Source organism: Macaca thibetana, chromosome X (genome assembly GCF_024542745.1).
Source record: "Macaca thibetana thibetana isolate TM-01 chromosome X, ASM2454274v1, whole genome shotgun sequence".
Lineage (NCBI taxonomy): Eukaryota > Metazoa > Chordata > Mammalia > Primates > Cercopithecidae > Macaca > Macaca thibetana.
The window spans coordinates 46257740-46276723 of NC_065598.1; the positions used below are offsets into that span (position 1 = coordinate 46257740).

At 43.4% G+C, this 18984-nt stretch overlaps 1 protein-coding gene across 3 annotated transcripts in view; it reads right to left on the minus strand.

Annotated features, from left to right (window-relative positions):
- Positions 1-18984, minus strand: part of SLC9A7 (solute carrier family 9 member A7) — a 1149612-nt gene that overhangs the window by 999260 nt on the left and 131368 nt on the right. For 2 of the 3 annotated variants that reach the window (XM_050775599.1, XM_050775600.1), the window contains 3 exons: positions 17037-17119; positions 14063-14168; positions 2763-8009 (listed from right to left, as the gene is read on the minus strand). In XM_050775599.1, coding sequence (XP_050631556.1) covers positions 7758-8009; positions 14063-14168; positions 17037-17119 — 441 coding nt within the window. In that variant the 3' untranslated portion in view covers positions 2763-7757. Of the gene's footprint in view, positions 1-965; positions 1320-2762; positions 8010-14062; positions 14169-17036; positions 17120-18984 lie in introns of those variants that run through there. The other variant, XR_007722480.1, reaches the window with a different exon arrangement.

Sequence of the window (18984 nt, forward strand, 5' to 3'; positions counted from 1 at the left end):
CGTAGCAGGAAAGCAGCCACAGACAGTAAGCAAATCAATGAGCCTAGTCATGCCAATAAAACTTTATTTACAAAAAAAAGGCAATGGGCTGGACTTGGTTCAGGAGCCAGCTGTAGTTTGCCAACCCCAGGCCTAAAGAAAGCTGGAGAGGAATAGTTACACCCAGAAAAGAACCTCTCAGTGAGGGAAACAGACTAAGAATAGTATCGCACTACAGCCTTCTACCAACAGATGATACTTTAAAATACAAAACAAAATTAGCTCAGCCAGTTAGTTGTTTTATTTTGAGTTTTGTTAAAAAAAAAAAAAAAAAAGCTTTGAGAAAATGTGTTAAATATCAGTAAAGGGCAGGAACACACATGGCTAGCTTTACAATAACAATCTAAACATACACAAAGGCAAACATTGAGTAAAATGCTAGGGAAAGACAGCACTTTGGGGGCCTACTGCAGTTTTGCTTATTGCACATAAAGGTTGTGGATAACTCCAAGTCTTTAATTTTTCACAGTTATACTTTAATGTCATTTTATATAACATTTATTTATATAACATACTATAATGTTAATTTTATAAAACCACCAGTTTGCTACTGTTCAATGGAAATAGAAGACAAAATTCTCCCCAATTACAGTATGTAAGCTCTCTATAAAAAGTTCCCTAGGTCACATCATTCCATGTTAAATTCGTCCTATTCTATTTTAAAAATTGCTTTTCAGCTATTAAATGAATCTTGATGGCCTTCTCATTTAACTATTTTCATGGACATAGTACAACTTCACAAGTAAAAAGTACCAGATGTATTTTATGTGAAAAACAAAAGGACAACTTAGGAGGAGCTGGCCCTACTATGAAGTCACACTTTGAACGATCAATTTCAGTGGTAAATTCCCAATCCGTAGACTTAACACCCGCACAACTGAAAACCATCCCTCTGCTTCTCCAAAGCCCACAATTGGAATAATCACAAGTCATCCAGTAACACCTGAATTGTAGCCTCATTCAAGTGCTTGAGACAGCAGATGTTGAAGTTTCCATGCTGTTTACAAGTCCTTTTCTATCTGAGTTCCTCCAACATATACAGGCCCAGACGATTTTCCACTGGCCAATAGCTGACCGTGACATTTGGTGATTCTGTTAAGCCTTTTGAAAGGCGATCATCAGAAGGAGAAGGTGACTTCTGCTGTGTGTTCTCATGTCTGCTTTGGACCTTTTCAAAGGGCAGCACAGCAGACAGCCCTTCCTTTTCATCTTCTCCAAGGCTCAGGTAGCAGAAAGCCGGCTGCCTGTGTGTTCCATTTGGGCCATGACTATAGTATACCCTGCTTACAAAAATAAGACTAACATCAAAAACTTTGGTTTTGCTCTTTACAATTTTTGCTAGCACTGGGTGACAAGGTGTGTTTAATTTTTTAAAAATGTCTATGAAAATTGAAACTGGAAAAAATTGTTTAGGTCTTGTTTTGAAAGGACTGTTGATGAGTCTACTTGCTTTTCCTAGTTAAGCCACTAGCACTGGTTTCTACAGTATTTCTCTATATGTTGTTTTCAGGTTTTAGAAACAGGGACGATCTTTTCAGGTATCAAAGTGGTAAAGGCAGTATTCAGATGGGTTGTTTCTAAACTACGACTCTTGGCCACTAGATTCCTTCGACTTCACTGTATCAGAATGTAGCAGCTGACACTGGCAAGCCAGAGTGTCAGTTAAAGAACAACAGAAGAGATCAGAACTCGATGATACCAGTCTAATGTATATGAAAGACTTTTTCCTGAACTAATGAATCTATAGAATCAACATCAAAAGGCAGACAAGAAACTTGTCAAGTTCCCCACTTTTGAAGTGGAATAAGAAGTCATATACTTGTGAGATCAGTAGGCTGACTTCCTAGCAGCCCTCATTGCAGATAATCTTTCACAACAGATGGTAAAATCAGCTTTCTGATACACTCTTAGAACTCACAACGGGTACATGGTAGGTTTCCAAGTGGGTGATTTTCACCTCTGATGAGATGCTCTAACACCCTGCCACTGTTTTTCCCCCTAAGTACATCAGTGGTGTTTCTACATTTGGAAATCACTTGTTCACATTAAACATCTGGTATGATTCCATTAACTTCCACTGCAGACAAGGACAGGGAGAGATAGGATGACGGGATGACGTGAAACAGACCAACAGACCTCTATTTTGGAACTGTTAGTTCTTTGTCCTAGACTGAATCATTCATGGATAGCTGAGATACCCTTTTGCATGTTTTCTAAAGAGATTCCATTTGTCAGCCAAACCACAGAGGACATTTTCGGGTCTAGAGAACACAGCCTGAAGAGCTCCTTGCTGTTTGCTTGATGAAACATTTGATGTCACAGTGTGATTTCTGCCTTCCAGGCATCAATGCTTATTTGTCTCATCACCCCAGTAACCACCCTGGATGCTCGGATCCATATGCCCTTCCTGTGCTTGTTTCCTAGGAAGAAATGTGGCCTTATTTAAATTCCAAATTTTCTTCTCTAGGAGAGAAAGTTTAGGTTTCTGGTAGTTCTCAAAAAGCGTACTAAAAGGAATAGCAGCTTTCATCTTCTCTCTGTCAAGGCTACACAAAAGTGTGCATCTCCTTAATCACCTGCTACAGAAACTACCACCATCACCATGTGATAGCAAAGGACCACAACCTTCTACTTTGCTCCAGCAGTAAACGGGCCCACCCTTACTCTGAGGAATCCAATGTGGACTCAGGCATGAGGCCAGGTGAAGGGAAAGAAAATCTGACTCCAGAGGGGACTATTAATTTAATTCCAGGTGAAATTAAAAACAAAACAAAACAGCTTCCCAGAAACCTTCATGCTTGATTAGTCAGCAGCTCAGTTAATACCTTCCCTTTATTCCCCACAAGTGGAAACCAAGATGGCAGGTTTTTAATTCTCCCCATACATACTCCAAGTCACCCTTCTCTCTCCTTGAAGACTCCAAGGTTTTCGTGATCTTTTCAGCTGTACTTTATGGAGTATGTTCTTGAGTTCTGCAAAGATTAGCATCAAACTCTCTCATAGCTGCCCAGCCTGTATTATTGGTCAATACTCAGTTCGTTTCACATGACTAACAATTAAAAAAAAAAAAAAAAAAAAAAAAAAAAAAAAAACCTTCATCTGCTAGACCATTCTTTAAAATCAGATTCCAAATAGGGTCTGCTGCGAGCCCTAGACTAAAGGCTCTTGTCAATCCTGGCTGCACATCAAGGACACTCCTGAGGTTCCAAACAAAGCATGGATTCCAGGTCCCATCTGAAGCTACTGAATCCGAATCTCTGAGGGGAGGGCCCTTGCACTGATTTAAAAACAAAAACTGGCCAGATGATCCTAATTTACAGCCAGGGTTGAGAACCTCTGCTCTAGAACATCGGACTCTACTGAACTGTCATCCCCGCCAACCCAGAACAAATACGTGTATAAGATGACTTGGGTTTACTCTCTTGGAAGAACTTTGTTTAGTTGGATGTACCATTACTTAGCAGTTTCAATCTGATCTTATGCCAGACTGGCAGCAGATAGTTGGCCTCGTGTTGAATGATGCCTGGGCTTTGTGGCACTCTACTTTTCTCCACACGGCATAGGCAAAATGCTTCTAGATGTGGAACCACTTGATGAATGGATTCACATTCCCAGGACCCCTGGTAAGGTCAGGGTTATTCTCCACAAACTACAAACAAAAATTAGGACCAAAGGTCAAAAATTAGGACCAAAGTGCCTTACTTTGATTCACCAAATATTTGTCATCAAATAAGGACTTAGAACACTGGAGAGCAGTTCTGATTCCAAATGGCTGACAGCTCGGGGTTAGTGACAAAGGCAAGAAAGGGAGACCAGCCTGCATTTCCAGCTTCCTAACATACAAAGAAAGGCCGGGGTAGGGTTACTAGGCAAATGCTGCCATCTAGGTTCTGGGCCCTCTCTTCCCTGGGTAGGCCTTCTGGGTGGGCCTCCTGCCCTACACAAACCGTCCCTAACCCACCTTGTTTACATTTAAACTACACTGTCGTAGACAGCAATTCAGGGAAGAGGACAAGCCATAATTAGGATTTCCTCCCTGTTTCTCTTGTCATCTCCCCACAGGAAAACCCTGATGGGAAGCCCGCCCCTCTAGTTTTGGTCTTGGCAAATCTACATTTCCTTGTATGTGAGTAGATCAGAATCAAATGTTTGCAATGAAGACTACAAGACCCTTTGGGGATAAACACAACACTCTATGAATTGAACGAAGACTAGGAAGGGAAACTGGGTGGTTATTTTTCTTCCGTAAGAGAGTCATTTCTTGTAATCTTGTAAAAGCTTTCTAAAAACAAAACAAAAAAACAAACAAAACAAAACAAAATAATGGCTGGGGGCGGTGGCTCACACCTGTAATCCCAGCACTTTGGGAGGCCGAGGCGGGTGGATCACGAGGTCAGTAGATCAAGACCATCCTGGCCAACATGGTGAAACCCCATCTCTACTAAAAAATACAAAAAAATTAGCTGGGTGTGGTGGTGGGCACCTGTAATCTCAGCTACTCGGGAGGCTGAAGTAGGAGAATCGCTTGAACCTGGGAGGTGGAGACTGCAGTAAGCCGAGATCATGGCACTGCACTCCAGCCTGGGGGATAGAGCAAGACTCCATCTCAAAACAAAACAAAACAAAAACACACACACACAAAAACAAACAACAACAACATAACAACAAGGCCTTGAGGTGAACAAAGAACCATCACCAGGGTGTGTCTGTTAGCGTTTTCCCTCCAAAATTAAGTAAGCAATATAAGATAAGCAAAGCTTTATAAAGACCCAACCAAAGAGCCAAGCAGCCTATCGCTCCATCTCTGCAAAACAAAAACAAAAATGAAAACAAAACAAGCCTTGCCTTTTAGATTTATATGGCATGACTGGTCATTACTGACTCTGCTAAATAAAAAATCCTGTGCTGGTTCTGGACTCCAGCACATAGAAAATACAGGCCTCTGCCATGCCTGGTAGCTGCTGTCTGCAACTTCACCCCAGGATATAAGAACTTCCCTTCCAGGGGCTATGAAAGCTCTTTCTCTGGCTGTGGGGTGGGGTGTAGGTCTTATTCTTAAGTCCTTCACTAGCCTAGTTAACCCTGAGGCCTCATGGGTTTGAGTAGGTTGTTTAGCATTTTTCAAACTTCCAAAAACCATGGATGACCATACAATCAAAATGAACTTTATTGTAGATAAAAAGGAAAGAGGAGAATAAAAATCATTCAACTGTATTTTTTTTTTTTTGAGACAGGGTCTCATTCTGTTGCCCAGACTGGATTGCAGTGGCATGATCTCAGCTCACTGCAACCTCTGCCTCTTGGGCTCAAGCGATCCTCCCGCCTCAGCCTCCCAAGTAGCTGGAACTACAGGCATGTGCTACCATGCCTGGCTCATTTTTGTATTTCTGTAGAAACAGGGTTTTGCCACGTTGCCCAGTCTGGTCTTGAATTCCTGAGCTCAAGTGATCCTCCTGCCTCAGCCTCCCAAAGTGATTATGGCCATAAGCCACTGTGCCCGGTCTCAATTTTATTTTATTGAACCATATGAAATTCCCACTACTGTTTTTACAAAATGGTCAAATATCAGCAAATTCATATGGCTCAACCTAATTAAATAGGTATTTTCCTGATTTGCACAAATTATCAATTCAAACACAAAGTTGTAAAGCAATGTCTTATTTAAAAATTAAGCATTAAACATGAGAATTGAGAAGATTAAATGGCTGATTTCACTATGGGTGGACTAGACTGGGACACTGTTTTGTCTGCCATCATAAGAAAAACTGGCCAGTATGGTGAAACCCCGTCTCTACTAAAAATACAAAAAATTAGCCAGGCGTGGTGGCGGCTGCCTGTAATCCCAGCTACTCGGGAGGCTGAGGCAGGAGAATCGCTTGAACCTGGGAGGCGTAGGTTGCAGTGAGCCGAGATCGTGCCACTGCACTCCAGCCTGGGTGACACAGCGAGACTCCATCTCAAAAAAAAAGAAAGAAAGAAAAAGGAAAAAAAAAGAAAAATGCCCACGTTATTGAAAGCATTTTTTTAGAAATTGGGTTGCCAGAAAAAAGCTAGCACTGAAGCACAGAGACATGGGGAGAAACTCCAACTTTTCCCGAGAGGTCTTTCTGTATTTCAGCACTACAGGTGTAGACAGACAGAACAGCTCATCCAGAAAGAACCCAAACTGAAAACCTAACTTTCAAATCACACCCACATGTTAAGCTGGTGCAGCAACCTCCCCAGATATAAGGAAAATGACCCTTCTCTGCATGGCACTCAGTGGCGTAAAGACACTCGGATTCTTAAGCTCATAGAAGACACAACTTTCTAGTGAGCTGAAAATACTTAATGTTCCATTGTCTGCCCTCTGACTCCTCAGGTGGCCACTGAAATCTCATGCATTCATCAGCTCAGAGTTTGGAATTCTACCCAGTCTTGAGACTACTGTGTTGTATTACTTTGCAGTTAATTTTTTTGCATTGGGATTTCTTTCCCTCTGAATTCTAGCCTGGTGCCTTGTAGGTTTCTTGCTGCCTTCTCTTGCCCAGATGATAGCATCCTACAAAATGTGGTGTTACTTCTAAACCCACAGTACATACTTCAGTCCTAGTGATTATTTCCCTAGGCTGTCAGCTCATATGGCAGCCCTCAGAAGTTGAATGCTGGCTGGGTGCGGTGGCTCACACCTGTAATCCCAGCACTTTGGGAGGCCAAGGCAGGTGGATCACAAGGTCAGGAGTTTGAGACCAGCCTGGCCAACATGGTGAAACCTCGTCTCTACCAAAAATACAAAAAATTAGCTGGGCATGGTGGTGGGCGCCTGTAATCCCAGCTACTCAGGAGGCTGAGACAGGAGAATCACTTCAATCTGTGAGGCAGAGGTTGCAGTGAGCCGAGACCACACCACTGCACTCCAGCCTGGGCGACAAGAGCAAAACTCCATCTCAAAAAAAAAAAAAAAAAAAAAGTTGAATGCTTTTTGCAGTGGTACCATCATCAGTTTCTAAATACCTCCTTTCCTCAGATTAATTAAAAAATAAGAGTATAACACTATTTGCCTTTGGTTTTAAACATTTCATAACTACTTCTTTATGGATATCACCAGAGAAGGAACTATAATTCTTTGTTCCATGTTGAAATGTTCATGGATGTATTTTCAAATCTTCAGTCTAGAAAAAACACAGGCAGCATAAAGTCAGGAATGCTGATATGAGGTTGCAGTCAAGCAGCCTTCGTTGCCAGAGCCTCCACTCAAATTGCTTTTTCATGTTTTCTGTCCCATTTAACACCAGTTTCCCATAATCCTTGGAGTTCCGATCTCAATTGCCTTCCTTCTCTTTAACTTGATATTTCTATGGTCAGCTTGACTTGCACTGCTGTGTACTGAGATGCAGCCTCTCATGGGAGGAATCCCCCGCCCAGCACCTGCCTCGCCTTGTTCAGATACTGCAGGTGAATGAATTAGGAGACCATTAAAGCATGCTATTTTTTTGTTTAACTCTGAAACAGCGCACTATGTGAAAAAAAGTGGGAATAGGTCTATGTTTGTCTGAATTTAGAGACACTTTTGCCTCACCATCTGCATTGTGAATTAAATTTTAAGTGTTACGATAGCTTCAGACTCCAATAAAATAGAAGAGTTAGTTCAACCTAGTCACTGCCCCACCTCAAACAACACTAGGCCGTCCTCACCCAATCGGGAGCCTACCCCATCGTGCCAGGGTTTGGGGGGAAAGTCAAGCATTATCTTCCAGAGGAAACACTAGGCGGGTGCCCCGGCTCGAAACCTTCTGGTCTCCCATTCCCAGGTCTCGCTCCAGCACTTCCTCCGAGCTGCTCTTCGTTCTCCGGCTGCCCTCCAGACTCGTGGAGGCGGTGTGCGAACTTGAGGAGCCATTTGCAGTCACTGTGCTGTCCCCGTACGTCAATGTCAGGTCGCCTTCGGTCAGGATGAAATCGGAGTCTTCCTCTCTTAGTGGCTCTTGGTTCTGAAAAGTGCAACCAACAACAACAACAACAAAAATGAGAGACTGATATCTTCCAGGTTTGGCACCAACCCTAACCCCAATCCCAACTCCTCATCTGAAAACTGGGGATTATGAAACTTGCCTGCCTTGAGCCTCTAGTGTGGTAACTGGACGCAAACTGTAGAGGGCTAGGCACAGTTGCCAGGACTAGGACTTAGAATACTAGAAAACAGTTCCTGATTTCAATGTCTGACAGCTTGGGGTTAGTGAAAAAGGGAAGAAAGGGAGACCAGCCTGGATTTCCAGCTTCTCAACACACAAAGAAAGGCCAGAGTAGGGTAATTGGGCAAACGTTGCAAACAGGTTTTAGGTACTGTCGTCTCTGGGTAGGCATTCTGGATGGGCCTCCCGCCCTATACAAACCGTCTCCAACCCGTCTTGTTTACATTGGAACTACTCTTTGTCCTAGACAGTAATTCAGGGAAGAGGACAAGCCATAATTAGGATTTCCTCCCTGTTTCCCCGGTCATCTCCCCACAGGAAAACCCTGGTAGGAAGCCCACCCGCCACATCCTCAGGTGGATGAATCAAATGATCGAGGGAGAGCAAAGTCGCAAGCACTTGAACTATCAGATGGTAGCAAGAGTGCCGGAGACGGCATGAGGTCAGACAGGATCTTCTTCCTCCAATGGATTTAACCAACAAAACAAGGGCAAGGCCACAAACCAGCTCCCCCGCTGCATTGAGGCCTATTGAGTACTGTGCACTGCCTTCTAGAAGGGCAAACACAGTGTCAAATACGCTGGGTAAACTGATTTTTTTCTCTCCTCTTTCCCACTGACCCTTCAAAGCTGATCTGAAGTCCTGTATCCTCTTATGAGACAGTCTCTGGGGTGCCGAACTGGCCTCTCTGACCCCCTCAGGGCCCTCGCACAGTCACACTGCCCAAGGCCATGGGCAGATTCCCCCACGTCAGTGCCTGGACTCCCCATCTAGGTGAAAAACACCAAAGGGCAGTGACCTCCTTCTCCACACCTTGGCACCTTCCTCAATGGTGCTTACCTCATAGTAGGTGCTAAGTGAATGCTGGGTAAATGCACCAGCTAGGGAAGACTCATGGGTTGAGTTTCCTCTCCCAGACTTATTTCTGTGTACTCACTGGCGCCAATCACATACTTGTTTTCTGCATTCTCAGTGATGTCAGCTTCTCCACACACAGCCTACAGTGTGACTCCACTTAACTAATGCTTCAGCATTTTTGACAAGCAAGCACGCAACTCCTCTCACTTGCTGCTTCACATCCCCACTGGAATGAGGCAGGGTGCAAATGCCCAATGAGATAAAAGTCCTGTATTCAGGCAGATGCTCAGAGCACAGTTCTAAAACTTGCTCTAAGCTCCCAAATTTCCTCTTTACCAGTGTTTAGAAAGTCCTGAAACTCGATCTGCTTTACAGTAGCCTTCCTTCTTTCTCTTCTTATTTTTTGGGACGGAGTTTCACTCTTGCCACCCAGGCTGGAGTGCAATGGTGCAATCTTGGCTCTCTGCAACCTCCGCCTCCCAGGTTCAAGTAATTCTCCTGCCTCAGCCTCCTGAGTAGCTGGGATTACAGGCATGTGCCACTACACCCGGCTAATTTTTGTATTTTTAGTAGAGATGGGAGTTTCACCATGTTGGTCAGGCTAGTCTCAAACTCTTGACCTCAGGTGATCCTCCCGCCTCGGCCTCCCAAAGTGCTGGCATTACAGGCATAAGCCACCACGCCCAGCCAGTAGCTTATGTCTTCCATCCGAATTTCCAGCTCCCAGGGAGTTCACCTTCCCTGTCTCAGCACATCCCAGTTCTCCCATTCATACATGTGCAACATAATGATTTTGTTCATCTCTGTCAAAATCTCTCTGCCAGGGCTCTTGGCTTCCAGTTTTCAGGGAAATGGTCCTGGCACATATTTTACTGCTTCAAGCTTTGGAGCCATGGAAGGACAGAGGCAAACATGGGACAACTGCAGGTGAGAGTAATTCTGCAAATGAAAGAAAGCCCACCAAAGCACCACAGAGGAAACCCTGGGCATGAACTGTGATGTGGTCCGCTTTCACTCTTTGCAGAGGGAAGCAGAGCCTAAATTCATTGATAGGAGAAAACAAAACTGGATGTCAGCCCGTTGCATTTGCGAAACTCCCAAGCCCAGACATAGTACCCAAGGAAAGGTCATTCAGAAACAAGGCCATAGTAAAACCCATGGAGGCTGGGCGCGGTGGCTCACGCCTGTAATCCCAGCACTTTGGGAGGCCAAGGAGGGTGGATCACGAGGTCAGGGGTTCGAGACCAGCCTGGACAACATGGTGAAACCCCATCTCTACTAAAAATACAAAAATTAGCCAGGCGTGGTACTGTGAACCTGTAATCCCAGCTACTCAGGAGGCTGAGGCAGGAGAATCGCTTGAACTGGGGAGGCAGAGGTTGTAGTGAGCTGCGACTGCACCACCGCACTCCAGCCTGGATGACAGAGCGAGACTCTGTCTCAAAAAAAAAAAAAAAAAAAACACCCATGGAGAGGCTGGGCATGGTGGCTCACACCTGTAATCCCAGTACTTTGGGAGGCCGAGGCAAGCGGATCACTTGAGGTCAGGAGTTTGAGACCAGGCTGCTCAACATGGTGAAACGACGTCTCTACAAAAAATACAAAAATTAACCAGGCATAGTGGCACGCAGCTGTAATCCCAGCTACTCGGGAGGCTGAGGCACAAAAATCGCTTGAACCTGGGAGGCAGAGGTTGCAGTGAGCCAAGATGATACCATTGCACTGCAGCCTGGGCAAGAGAGCAAGACTGTCTGAAAAAACAAATGAACAACCCATGGAGAGTGATTCTGACATCAAAGCCTAATAATGTTACATGCAGATGATAAAACCAATCTGCTCCCTTGAATTCTAGATGATAGGATTGACACAAGTTTGTTTTGTTACGCTGAAGGTCTGTATAATCATGTAACTAGCTGTGCAATGAAGTCTGCTATGAAAATGCAGTGAAATCACCATGAAAACACCTGCAAACAACAGTGTGTGGGGACGTGTGCATTTTAAATAACCAGAGGTCATTTTCAAAAGTGAAAGAACATTGTTAGGAAGGTGGATACCACACCTAAGTGGTTTAACGTTAGTGGAAATAATGACTGATGAACATCTTAGAAATCTCCAAATAAACTTGGCAAAGTAGAAAACACCTTTTAGATGGTTGGTAAGAACCATGCAACAGGTGTCAAAAGCCATGAGAACTGCCCAATCTGAGACCCTCACCCAGCACTAAACTTTGCAGTGAGCCCCTTCACCTCTGTCAATTTTGGGTTCCTCCACTGATAATTTTGAAGAGACCCTTTGCTCCCACTGTCTCAGCAGCAGGCCCCACCATGTCTGGAGCTGGCTGAGACCCTAGGCAGGACCCCGGCTAAAAGCAGCAGCAGCAGGACTGAGGGTGATTCTCACTAGAAGCCCAAGTCACTCAGTCTTAGGTTGGCTGTGGGGAGTCACAGCCGAAACATGACCCCCCGAAGCAAACTTGGAGTGAGTCCCTTGAACTGCTGGGGGAAGCACTTGAAATTGATGCAATTCTAAGCTTACTGAGTTTACGCCGAGTTCAAACTAGTCCGGATATTCCTAATCTATGGGCAAGGGACTGGTTAGTAAGCTTCAGATTACATAAGGTTTTTATAAAGTTTTAATAGTAGATTTGTTGTTTTACTATTACATAGACATGAAAAGTGATCCTTATTAAAACCCAATTAAGATGGGAAGTTTTACAAAGTGTTTAGAAGAGACTAGAGTTAGAAGACAAATTTATATATATAAACCCAGTGAAACTTAAGATCAGAAAGTGTAATCACAGTTGGGGCTTCATTAGTGGGAGAAGTGGAGATGCCGTCAGCACCCTTAGTCTCCGATGATGTATGTAAAGGGTCCCTACTACCACTTTAGACAGCGGGCCAAACAGAGCAAACCAGTCAGCATTCAGCACAAGACAGCTTTTCTTAAGTAAGCTAGTAGCAGGATGAGAAATTACAAAACTAAGTTTTTAATCTATGAGTCTGTGTCCTTCTAACCTAACAGGTAACTAGCATTATTATTTAGGCTGAGACATATTACATTTAAAACTTGCCACAAGCATTAGACATCACTTTACAAACTGGGAGCAGTTCTAGGGAAATGGTGTTCTCACCATCCTACATATTTCTTTTTGTCATTTAAAACCAGTTTATCGCAGGTGGCACAGGAATTTCATTTTTATATGGGGAGGAGCCGTGGGTGTTGAAAGTTCAACTGTCTTTAAGAGAAAGACACATGAATGCTGCTGTCACATTTGGTGAAATTTCCAAGCAACAGCTGTGGCAGAACTACATTTTTACCAGGCAGAACCTGCTCCGAAGCGGGCGAAACCCAGCAGCCCAGCTGAGTTTCTAAGCGTAAAGTTCTGTTGTTGCCTACCAGGACTTTTCAATGGTCACCTTCCTCTGAGGGGGCCAAGGAGGGGTCCGAGGGCCTAGGGATGACAGACACACAGAGCTTACTCTCTGCAGCAGCGGGTTTAGGACACACGGTGACTTGGCAGTTGTCATCCCTGTTCTTGAAGGAAGAGTGTGCCATTTAAAGAGCTGCATCCTCCAATCTCGGCTGCTCTGATGTGGCTGCCCTTCTCTTCCGCCCCAGCGCCCCCACCTAGCTATGGTGTCCACATCCCTTTCCCCTCTGTACCACATGAATGTGTACTGCCTTTCCTAACCCTGCTACCCCTCCTTAGAACTTAACCTGTTTAGGGCCGTTCTCTTTCAGATCTTGGCTTTGTGTTCTGCCTTCTCATCACCAATCAAGTAAACTGCAGGTCATTTGCTAAGAATGTGAAGACCCTGCATGAGGGTCCCAGCTAATTACTAACTGTGAGCTCGGGGCCAACTCACATCCTCTCTGAGATGCACTTTCCTTCTCTGTAATGCTGCAGTGCTTGCTGATTCACGGTATGACCCAAAGAATGAACTTAGCCTTTGTGAACTCTAGAGCTGTATGCAAATTTTAGAAATTCTTTTCTTCCAGGGCATAATGACTGTGTTAGGGACAAGATGATTAGGATGGCCGAGGAGGGATGAAGGAAGGCCTTTGACCTCTCCTCTACTCCTTCCACGTGGGTAGCAACCTTGCTCTCTCTACCTCTCTGCCCTGCACCCTGCAACCCACACCAGGAGTTCAGGAGTCAGCCCTAAATCTAAGATGTCCACCAGTGTACATGTTCTTTTCATACTGTGCTGAGTCTATTTCCAGAATCTGAAAATGGAAAGAAAGGGCCTAACCATATCAACATAAACTATTTAGAAAAGGAATCCTTGCATGTTTTGTGGTTCAGGGTATCTTCATGTATTTCATCATTTAATGCTTCCAGCCAGCCTGTACTACTAGGCCCATTTTATAGATTAGAAAACTGAGATGTAGGCCTGGAGCAGTGGCTCACGCCTGTAATCCCAGCACTTTGGGAGGCTGAGGCGGGTGGATCACGAGGTCAGGAGTTCAAGACCAGCCTGGCCAACATGGTGAAACCCTGTCTCTACTAAATTAGCCAGGTGTGGTGGCAGGTGCCTGTAATCCCAGCTACTCAGGAGGCTGAGGCAAAGAACTGCTTGAACCCAGGAGGCAGAGGTTGCAGTGAGCCGAGATCGTACCACTGTACTCCAGCCTGGGTGACAGAGTGAGACTCCGTCTCAAAAAAAAAAAAAAAAAAAAAAAAACTGAGATGCAGAGCACATCTATGGCCTGTCAGGGGTTGCGTTCCAATCCAGTGGCTCTGATTCCAAATCCAGTGTTCTTTCTACTATACCACAGCTGCCGATGTTGGGGAATCCCATTACCCTGGTAAAAGGTTTCTCTGTTACTGTGCAAAATCTATAAACATAGGTAAGTTGGCCATTTCTAATCAGCTTATTAGAGAAGCAAAAATCTGTGGATTTGGAGGCATAAGTATGATGGTTTCTTCTTCTTATGTAAGACACTGCCCTGGCATGGTGACCAGGACTCCAACCCTGACATGCAGTACTTACATCATACACCTGGGGACTGGTCAGACATCGAGCCAGCAAGCCACACCAGGCAGGGAGCGTGGTGGTTAGTGGGGGGCCGCTGTGTGTGAGGATGGGCTTCAGGTAACTTTAAAATGGGAATTAAGGAAAAATGGCTGCAAAGAAAACATATACACAACAAAATGTGCTTAAAAATCGCCTGACATTCCACCCACAAAAACCTTCTTTTCCCCATTTTACTAGTACAATACACAAAATACTTGTAACATGCAACAGTTTGAATCAAAGAGTAAGATACACCCTATCAGCCTTAAATAGTAACTGTTAACTCTTGGGTTGGTAATTCCCAATTTTCAGTTCAAACGTGTATTTGATTAATTAGAAATTAGATCCCCCTTCTCCCTTTGTCATGCTGAATGTAAGTTTTGGTTTCAATCAGCATTTCAGCCTCTGACACACAACTGGCTCCAGGCCTTGGAAACAGGAGATAGTGTCCCTGGAGTGGGGAGCTGCAGCCCCTGTGTCCCCTCTGCTCTTGTTCTCTGCATGGATTCCTGTTAAGCCACTCTACCCAGAGGGCAGGTGGTGGAAATGTTGAAGTTGGACAGGACCTTAGGGGTAGCCTGGGGCTACTACAAAGGCAGAAACTGAGACTTGGCAACATCAAATGATTTCAGTAAGGTTACTCAGACTATAAATCTCTCAACTTCCCATACAGGACCATTCTTCACTCTACCCATAGCTTCTCTCCTAGACGCTAACACAAGGCTTTTCAACCTCAACACTACTGACATTTAGGGCCAGATCATTCTCTGTTATGGGGGCTGTTCTGTGTATGGTAGGATATTGAGCAGCATCCCTGGTCTCTACACACTACAGATGCCCCTCGACTTATGATGCAGTTACATCCCAATAAGCCCATTAGGTTGAAAATATCATAAGCCAAAAATGCATTTAACACACCTAACCTACCAAACACCACAGCTTAGCCCAGGCTACATTAAAGGTGCTCAGAACACTCACATTAGCCTACAGTTGGGCAACATCATCTAACACAAAGCCTATTTTATAATACAGTATTAAATATCTCATGTAATTTATTACATACTGTACTGAAAATGAAAAACAGGATGGTTGTATGGGTATTCAAAGTATGGTTTCTACTGAACGCAGATCAATTTCACACCATATTGTAAAGTTGAAAGAAATGCAAATTAAAGCCATGATTAAATACCACTACAAACCCAATAGAATGGCTAAAATTAAAAAGACTGACGACACCAAATGTTGGTGAGGATGTGGAGTAACTGGAACTCTCATACACTAGAAGTGACTGTGTAAAGTAGTACCACTATTTTGGAAAACTGGCACTGTCTTCTAAAGTTGAACCTACCCATGCCCTATGACCCAGCAATGTTACTCCTGGGTAGATTACCAAAAAAAATATGTATATGTACATCAAAAGACATGTACATCAATAATAGAATAAATTGTAATATATTTATATAAGAAATACTATGGAACAATGAGAACAAATGAATTAGAACTACACATAACAACATGGCTGTATTATACACATGATGTCAAGCCAAATAAGCCAGACACTAAAATATATATACTATATAATCCTATTTATAGAAAGTTGAAAAATAGGTAAAACTATTAAGTGTTGCTAGAAGTCAACAGAGCAATTACATTTGGGGAGGGGGAAGGAGTAGTAATTGAGTCATGGCATGAGGGGGTTGGCAATTTTGTTTCTGTCTCTCTTTTTTTTTTTTTTTTTTTGGAGACAGAGCCCAAGTAGCTGGACTACAGGTGTGTGCCACCACACCTGGGTAATTTTTGCATTTTTTGTAGAGACAGGGTTTCATCATGTTGCCCAGGCTGGTCTATAATTCCTGGGCTCAAGTGATCCACCTGCCTTGGCCTCCCAAAGTACTGGGACTAAAGGCATAAGCTACCATGCCCAGCCTTGGTAATTTTGTTTCTTGGTTGGTTTGGTGTTAAATGAGTGTGTTTATTTTGTGATAATTTACTGAGCACTTATTATTTGTGTACTTTTCTGTATATCTGTCATACTTCAATAAATTTTTAACATTTTCAGCATCTCCAAAGACCATATATAATAAGCCACCTGCCCATTTGATGACTATGTCAACTTAAGAAACCATGAGGGGTTGGGCGAAGTGGCTCATGCCTGTAATCCTAGCACCTTGGGAGGCTGAGGCGGGCAGATTGCTTGAGCCCAGGAGTTTGAGACCAGCCTGGGCAACATGGCGAAACTCTCTCTCTACCAAATATACAAAAAATTAGCTGGGCATGGTGGCATGTACCTGTGGTCTCAGCTACTTGGGAGGCTGAGGTGGGAAGATTGCTTGAGCCCGGGAGGGGAAGGTTGCCGTGAGCCGAGTGCACCACCACACTCCAGCCTGGGCAACGGAGTGAGACCTCATCTCAAAACAAAACAAAACAAAACAAAAAAACCAAGAGGGTTTAAGATTTTGGTTTTTAATTTTCACGTGAGAGCAAGTGAATCTACAGGAACAGGGTTTGCCCTGCATGTGGTCCAGTTATGCCAATGTCAGATCATACAAGATCAGACTTGGCCAAGTTCATCCAATAGGAATTATCCTCCCCATAGGGATTAACAGCTGAAGTTCTACTTCCTTTTCTGACCACAGCATGATTCATTGTGTAATTTTAATCTAATCACCTAAAAAGGCATAGTTCCCTGGACACAAAGCTCTTAAGAACTACATGAGTCTACCAGGTTGTGGGGTAATTACTCTAAGGATATGCAAACATTCCTCTTGGCCAGATACTCACCAGGACTACCCATGGTTGAATGCTCAATGCACATGTTCCATGAGAGGACGAACTATCCCTGTCCCAAGCATGCATCTTTCCTTACTTACCAGGTGTCATTCACTGACAATTCAACAAGATTTCATCCCCAATGTTTCACTGACACAGGGGATGCTACTTAAAAGGATACTTGTGATCAAAGCTGTACCACAGCCTGAATATCCATGCGCTCTCCTGTTTTGTCCGGTTTCCTCTGGCAGAATCTGGGCCGTCCTGGGAACAAACAAGAGGGCACATGCTTAGTTGTACAAAAGGGATCTCAAAGAAAGGGGAGAAAAAACTTTAAAAATCACTTGTATAGCTCTGGAGCTCACAGTCAAACATCCCATGTCAGCAGACTTTCAAAGATATATTGGGAGGTAGCATTTGAGCAGAAATTAAATAAACTCAAAAGGCAGAAAAACAGTCTCCCAAGTAAAAAGGCTGGGTTATGTCTGTGGATAGCTCAAACTCAATTTTATTGCAATTTTCCTCGACGTATCTTTCAGCAGATTCATTACCCTAAAATAGTCTAGATCCTAACAGGCCAAAATTGATTTATAGAGAATATTTTTAAAAGCTTTTTTAAAAGCAACTTTCCAATTCCCATCCCCAAAGCAGGCCTGTGGAAACCACATTTTGTTGAGTATCCTGACAAACTAGTTAAGGCTTCTCTGTGGTCCTTACCCAGAGGGACCTACACTGTGCTCCAGGTGGTAAGGTACTTGTTTCCCCACCAGTTTTAGGAAGGTGGGATCAGTGAGCAGGGGAAATGAGCCCGAACTAACAATTCTGTTATTTTATCTACCCTCAAGTAGCAAGTTCCTTGCTACTCTCATGCCCTTCCAATTTAAACATCCCCACCTTGTAATTTTCAAAATAACCTGCAAAATCAAACATTCATTTAAGGTTTAGGAAATCTGTTCTGTGCAAGTATCAGAAGCAGCACAGTTAATATAAAACTCAGATCGACTGCAGCAATTTGAGGGTACTACTGGGGCTCTGAAAGCACAGACTGCTTGCGAAGCTGTTACTATCATCATTCTCTTTAATATTACAGGGAGAGGCAACTCCGCAAGTGAGGGACAACTGACAATCACCAAATACAACTTGAACCAAAATTACAAGTAGTTTTAAATCATGGCGAGTGTAAATTCTACCTGCAATGGCAACACCAATAATTAATCAAAGATCTTTGAGAAGCACATAGACAAAAAGGAGAGAAATTAGCAAGCACTATTTATTAATACACTCCTAAAGTTTCCAACCGCAAAGATATTTTAAAAAACTGAATCCCCTCGGTATTTCAGGAATGTTTAGTGATGGATATGGAAATAGCTCAGTTAAATAGGCCCGTCTGTGATTCAGGAAATAGAAACAAGGAGAGACTCCAGAGACCAATTTGATTTTACGTTTTTATAAATCATGGAAGAGAGAGAGCACAGAAATGCCTCCATTTGCAGGGTGACTGATTGCTAACCCAATGACAACTCTGGGAAGATTCCCAAATGCGACATGACTGAGTAGAAAAGTAGCAGATGACTTTTTTGATAGGCAAACATATAATGGAAAAAATTAAATGGTTCTTTATAAAGTAATAGGCTCTAAGCTCTCAGTTCTAAGTGCCTGTAGAATTTTACTAAGGAAAAAGCACAATGATAAACATCATCAGGAAGGATACTATAAACCATCAGGCACAAAATGAGTCCCCCAGAGTCAGTTTCTTCTACTTCTTCCCTTAATCAGTGATGAAAACAATGAACCCTACTCTGTCATCTTAACCTCTGCAAAACCACAAAGCATTTATTGTCACCGGACTACTTAATTTCTTGCCATTTAATCTCAAGAAAGCTACAAGAACCCCTGAACTTAAATTAAAAAAAAAAAAAAAGAAAGCTACAAGAGACTTATATAAGCCCCAAAAGAGACAATTAAAATGAGTAAAGCAAGGGAATGGCTTCTATTTGACAGCAAACTAACAAAAGGTCTTCTCAGGCTACTGAAAGATATGCCTGCAATCCATGAATAAGATAAAGTGACCTCAGACTCCACAGCAAATCCTGAAATGTAAGAAACTAAGAGATAATGCTTAGAGGCTA